At 40.6% G+C, this 7,025-nt stretch overlaps 1 protein-coding gene across 1 annotated transcript; it reads right to left on the reverse strand.

The window, feature by feature from the left end:
- Positions 1-3,773: 3,773 nt before the first annotated feature.
- Positions 3,774-5,371, reverse strand: LOC138590373 (tumor necrosis factor receptor superfamily member 14-like; the record flags this gene model as incomplete). Its single annotated transcript, XM_069660998.1, has 6 exons — positions 5,333-5,371; positions 5,018-5,111; positions 4,802-4,930; positions 4,115-4,270; positions 3,938-4,025; positions 3,774-3,843 (listed from the first exon to the last, which is right to left on the reverse strand). Coding segments are annotated over exons 1-6 (576 nt in total), but the record flags the coding sequence as incomplete, so codon positions are not given.
- Positions 5,372-7,025: the final 1,654 nt, after the last annotated feature.

A 7,025-nucleotide genomic window follows, 5' to 3' on the forward strand; every position in this document is an offset into this window, starting at 1 on the left:
GTCTGCTGCTGACCGGCTCGACTCAGTCTGCAACACCTACTAACATCAGACTTCCCCATAGTATCATTATTGTTGCTGCTAATGCTAAAAGTTGAAGCATGCTCTAATATCTAAATAGGTAAGGGGAAGGGGGGTTTTAAGAAAAAATTGTTCCTATTTTTTCTTCTCCTTCTAAAAGCAGGACGCCCTCAGAAGCGTCACAAAAACTGAGGCTTTCCCGTCGCCGACGACACGTTCATTAATCTGTCGCCGTAGTGCTCACGGATCACTACTGGGACTATGCTAGCGGGCCCTTAGCCCTCAGGGAAAAATACGGCTAGTTTCTCTGTCCCTTGGTCCGGTCCCTACCGTGAAACCCCTAAAGGCTTTCTAAAGGTGCTCTCTGCCCTGTGTGTGTGTGTGTGTCTATAAATCAGTAATGTCGCCGTAGTGTGAATCTCATGAGCTTACCTCGGGGGCGTAACGGAGTCCTTTGAAGAAAACCTTTCTCACTTCTGTTTTAATACCACTCACTCTGAAACCAAAACTCCCTCCAAAGGATTTCTTAAAGTTTTACATGCCTTTATTTGTTCACTCGGTTATAAATATATAAATAATAAAAAAGAAAAAGTTAAAAACTCAAATTTGTCAGAACTGGTCTGGTTCTGTTTTCAGATGCCTTTAAAGAAGGCTGATAATTTAGGAGTTGGACAATTTGGATGCAGTTTAAGAAACCTTAAATTACATTCTCTCTATCTATCAGCTAAATTTGGGAGTCTCTGGCGGGCATTGATTATTCACAAAACCTCGAGTCCTGTTTAGGTTTGTCTACCAAGAGATACCATGCAAACCCTCGAAAGGCGTGTTGTCGCCAGGAGCTTACGAGCATCCCCGTTATGGCAGGCCCAACAGTTGTCAAAGTCTTGCTTCAAATCTAAATTACGCCAGAAGTTCAAGTCACAAACGGACAAGAGTCAGATTTAAAGTTTTTCAGACTATCTGCTTTACCTCTTCCTGCGAATGGAGAATCTCTGAGAGACGGGTAGGCATGTCCTGAGGAGAGTGGGGCGGGGAGTGAGCCCCGATCTCCGGACATTTGCCTTTATATAGGCCTCTGCGCAAAAGCTGGAATTTCCCAGCTCCTGCACCTGCAAGTTCACGAGGCCCGTCCACGTGAGGTGAGGTGCACGCGGCCCGTTCACGTGAGGTGAGGTGCACGCGGCCCGTCCACGTGAGGTGAGGGACACTTGTCCAGCCTACCCATAACTATTGGCCAACCTGAGCCCTACCCCACGTGGGCCAGCTGCGACCGGGGAGCCAATCATAAATCTGTTCACAGACAAGACCAGTTTCAACAACTCTGCGACCCACAAATAAGGACTCAAAGAGAAGTTCTCTGACAACTCAATAAACGTAAGCATAAATGATAAATGTTTAACAATACATAGTCAAAAGTCCAATAAATGGATATATGACATGGTTACATGAGTACATTAAAGTACATTGACAGAAAAATCAACCATGCAGATTGATGAAAAGACTAAAGTAACTACTAGAAGGAGAATAGTAGCACAAATCATTGATTAAAAGTCAAGGTTAAAATAATTCCTTGCAATTCACAATTCACCAATAATTTGTGTTAATAAAAAGTCAACATAATCGAGTAATACTCCAAAATAATATGTAATCAATCATCATTCTATTTTTCCAGTTAAGAAATCAGATAATAATCCATTAATTAATAAACTCATATTATAAGTTGTGAGCTATAAGCTACACAGTGAGTTTACAATGTTCAAACTTAAACACACACATATAATAAATCTAAAGAAAAAGACCAAGAGAGCAAAGGCTACAGTACATAAAGCTTGCTGGCTATAATGTTAAAGGCTGACATACAGTCAGTGTAACTGAGGGAAAACAGGATATAAATCAAGAATAGGATCTTTAAAGACTCAACTGCAGTAATTCTCAAGACACTCGACTAAGAGCATCAGAGGCCAACATGGCAGTAAAACTTAAAGCATACATGTTAGACTCTGACACCTCAAGAGGAGTACAAGAGGAGCAGATCTAAGATCATACAGAGAACATAAAAGTGATATATTCTCAAGACTCAAACGTGCACTAGTTATTCATAACAAGTGTTCTGGCTACTCTTTCATGCCAGTGTAAGCTTATGGAGATTTCCTCCTTATCATTTGTTTTTGTTATTTTTAACTTGTTATTTATATAGTCCCATAAGGGACATGGGCGAAATGCAGGAGTCCAAAGACATGAAACTCATTACATCCTACATAAACGCTCATTTAAAAAATATTTAATTATAGTATTCAAATGTTAACAATTGCATTTAATTTTACCTGTCCTGTCTAACAAAGTAGACCTGCTGACTTCAAGTGTTACAATTACTATTATCAGCCTTTCATCATGACTCTGCTGTTCTTGCTAATCTTCACACTAGTGCACCACTATTATTGGCATCATAACCATGAGTATGTATTAGCTGCTGTTGTTGTAACAAGAACATATGTTGTTGCTGCTCTCTCTGCCTGTCTCTATCCTGCTTCTCCTTCTGTCCCATGTTCGGCCCATCCAGTCTCTTCAGATGTTCAACACGAGTCTGGTTCTGCTCGAGGTTTCTGCCTGTTAAAGGAAGTTGTTCTGCCACTGTGCTGGATGTTGCTACGTGCTGCTCATGGTGATTCATGTTGGGTCTCTCTCTAAATAACATAAAGAGTCGGTCTAGACCTGCTCTTCTTGTAAAGTGTCTTGAGATAACTCTGGTTATGATTTGGCGCTATACAAATAACATTTGATTTGAATCTGATTTAATATCACAGCGAGCAGCCTGTTGTTCTGTTTTCTACATCGACACTAAATGATCCGTTATCACGAGAGAACCAGCTTTGTTCTCTGGAGATAACCAGATAAAGAAGTCGAGATCTTCAGCAAACAACTGAAATGACTCGTCATCGTCTGTATGAGACGTGACTGTGGTTCATGTGCTGCTGACACATTAAAGCTGCTGCAGAAGGTGAAAAACAAGAAAGCAAAAGAACAAGAAAATAAACAGATGAATATAAAATAAGACTTTGTGTTTATAACAGACTGTTGAAGGACCCACTTTGTGTTTGTGTTTATAATGTGTGTGTTTGTAGCATGAGTGACAACCTCAGCTGACGTCAGCTCAGCTTCATGGAGAGAAATGAATCAATTCTCTGCTTCACAAACACGAGAGCTGAACACTGAGTCTGCTGCACGACCTCTGCTTGACCTCTCTGATGGACCAATCACTGTGTGACGGTAAACTGTCTGCATGTTCAGGTTTGTTCTGTCACCTCCTGAGGAGAGAAGAGATTTATTTATAACAGGAACATTTTATAAAACCTGACAGAGTCAGTCAGTGAACATGTCAGAGGAACACTCTGCTGTCTCACCTGCTCTATTCCGATAAGGCTGAGAATCCTCCGTTCCTTTAAGAGAAATATTAATGAGTGAGTGACATCATTTAATTATTTCACTGTTAAATAGATTGAGAGTAAAGAGAGAATAAAACATACCAGATCATGAATTTCTTCTTTTCTTTCTCTCTCTGTAATAAAACATAAACAATGAATAAAAACTTGATGATGTCACAGACAGTATTATCTATCAAAACATGATCAAGTTTTTATTGACACAAAGAAAATCTTACTTTGTTTTTGAAGTCTTTTTTGCTTCAGTGCGAGATACAGTACAGCTGATAAAATAAGCACAAGATTAGAGACTATAAACATTATCCAAAATGTACTCAGTCCTCCACATTGAGCATCAGTTGAATCAGTTCCTGCTTTCAGCAGCTGTAGATACTTTGATTGACACCTGTAATGACAGAGGGACATTTATTAGAGGAACACCTGTCGGAGCTCATGAACTCATGAAGGTGTGTCCATGTCTGATGTGAAGCTTCACTCACCATGTGTGTGGTCGACAAGATGTAAACGTCCCATCTGAAAATGTTCCATCACTGCAGTCAGAGCACTCAGTGACTCTCTGTGACGTTCCTGCACACAGCACATTTATTAAAACCAGTTAAAAGGAGATTTTAGACGTGATTTTGTCTCATAATTTTATTATTAGAAATAAAACTCACCTCTCTGTCTGATGTATTCTCCTAGTCTGCAGCTTGTGTAACTCTGTGCTGCTGCACAGCTGTCCTCTGCAGAGTCTGTGCAGTAAAATCCTTCCAGTGGTTCACAAACTGTGTTTGATGTTTGGGTACATGACGTCTTTATCCTCACACCAGAACCTGTCAGCACACACACAGAGGTTATTATGGACCTACTCGACCCATCAGCCAAACACACCTGGCAGATATCTTCTCTCTAATGAGTGCACTTCTATATAAGGTAAGGCTACATCTATAAGGAAGGTAAGGATGTAGAGCAGGGATGCTTTAGCTCAACTCAAATAGTTTCTCACAGGACAAAAAGTTCCTACAAAGTCAAACAGACGGAGACAAACTGAGCTGCTGTGAATGCAGCAAACATCTGAGCTATAACTCAGATCATTCACATTTAGTTGTGGAACCAAAACAGGCTCAAATGTTTCAGAATATTGACCCAAAAAACAGCTCCTCTCGTATCTGAACACTCGTTGGACAGAGAACACGGATCTTTGATTCAGGCAGTCACAGCGTTTAGCTCAGCAGCTGCTCTTTAGCTCTCTGTCTGTTTAACCTGCTTTGTTTGGTGTCGCTTAGTGTTCCACTCAGGTTTGGAAAATATTATTATCATCATATTATACTATATTATATTATGTTATATTATCAGAAATGTACCTGCATCACAGTCTCTACAGAAGAAGCACTGCATACTGTCAGTAGGCTGGTTCATGAAGGTTCCCTCAGTGCAGGGCAGACAGGAGGTGCTACTGGACTCTGAGCTACAATCAGTTTGAACTCGACTTCCTGTTTAAAGAAAACAGATATAAATTTATTTTTTAAGTCATAAGCATATATATATATATATCCCTTTAATTTTCAGTTGGATCTTACCAGGAGGACACTTGAGACAGCATCTATTTCCTATCTTATACTCAGATTGATCACATGTGAGAGCATGACCTCTGAAGACATTCAGCACGAGCATCTGTGGAGAGGAGAGAAGAGAAGAGGAGAGGAGAGACGAGACGAGACGAGACGAGGAGGGGAGAGAGAGAGTTTGGTGTCAGTGAAACATGAACATCATCCCTCAGTGTGTTGATGAAAAACACCTTCAGTTCTTCAGTTCATTTCTGTGTTTTATTTTCTTTGAACTTTAGATGGAAAAGAAAAAGACAAAAAAATCTCTGTACTAATAAAATCTTTTACCAGCAGTGATGCAGCTGACCAAAGAGTCCCTCTGAACATCGTTGTAAAGTCAGGATCACAGTTTTCATGAAGACGTCTTCTCACTGAGATCTGAGATGGAGAGAGACGTTGATCACGACACCACCTGGGAACAGAGAGAGAAAATATTCAATCACACTTGTTGTATTTTAAACCGAACAACTAAACAGAATTAATTTGTTTGTCAAATAAAGTTAAGTATCAGCCTTAACTAATGAGGATGATGACACTTAAGAGAAGCCACTTAAAGGGGTTTCATTATTAAAGGGTTCATATTACCTGAAGTAAACACAACGTGACGAGGAGGGGCAGTTATCTTCATCACTAAACAGATTCACCCCTTCATTTTATCAGGTCCAACGGTGTTAAAAAGCTCTTTAAGAAAAACTCGAGGCTGTCATGTGGGATATGATTTCAGATAAAAATGGACACAGACTCAAAAGTGCTAAAATAACTGTGTCCTACGCGCATGTAGAATACGGTCTGGCTGGGTGATTTGTTGCCTAACATCCATAACTTTACTTGTAAATGAGATGAAAAACTTCTCACATATCTCTTGAGAGGTGTAGCCCAGGTAGTCAGGGCAGCCATTGTTTAGTCATTATATTTATTTAATTTGAATAAAGAACAGTTTAAAAGAGTTAAACGTCTCTAACAGACATGACTTAGAATAAATACCCGTATTTTAGCACCATCTGCTGGCGTAACTTGGTAAGGGACCTAGTGTTCAGGATAACCTCAAACTCAATGGACCCGTCGTTTCCCGGCTGGGAAAGACCCGGGTAATTATCGCCTCGGCTCTGATCGGCATTGATGGGCACACAAAACCCGTGTCATCGTGCTAATCTCCGCCCCCGTTCTGGCGCGATGCTATGCTCTGCCTGTAACTTCTGTGACTCCTCGTCATCTCAGCTAGAAATTCCGCCCGTCTCCGTCCGAGCAGCGCTCGAACTTTGTTCCAAATTTTACCGTGCTGAGTTTGATACACAGACTGAATGAGTAATAGATACAATAAAGACCTAACCACCGTAACATCGTCGCACGGTGACGCATCAGAAAGGGACCGAAAGCAGTATACTCCACTGGCAATGGGAAAAGAGACAATCAGCATTTATAAGCACCGCTTACCCACTTATAAAGCGGGTCTTCCCGGGTCTGAAAAACTCGCATCAACGTGTTAATTTCGGTTGGAAAAGGGTTTCTGACACAGGTCGAGGGAGTAGGACACATAGATGACAGATCGTTGAGCTAGTAGCCATCGTGATAGGAACTGAAAAGTGAGATTAAGATTGATTAAATCAGAATAAACACAGACCACGCTGTGGTTTTATGTAGATAGATGAGAGAGTGAAACATTTGCAGCACGGAGTGGACTTCTCTGTATCAGCGGCGGACATATTGATTTCCCGGTGAGTTAGCTACTAGCCAAAACTGCAATTTAGGCCCGCTAGTGTGTTAGTATTTATGTAACTGTGACTTGAAGATTGTTAAATAAAAACCCATCGGGATGAGATAAAAATATCATTTAAGTTGGAGTGATAAACAAAAAGCCTGTTTCCACTTTATTAAGTCGAATTTCAAATGTAGCCTCAGAGTGTGAGTAAACGTCCCTATTAAGCTCACGTAGCCGACCATATAAGCAACTTCTGAGTCTTCATCATTTTGTGCTGTGTCA

Source organism: Semicossyphus pulcher, unplaced genomic scaffold (assembly GCF_022749685.1).
Source record: "Semicossyphus pulcher isolate SPU_LCO1_2020_fin unplaced genomic scaffold, fSemPul1.0.p SCAF_13, whole genome shotgun sequence".
Classification (NCBI taxonomy): domain Eukaryota; kingdom Metazoa; phylum Chordata; class Actinopteri; order Labriformes; family Labridae; genus Semicossyphus; species Semicossyphus pulcher.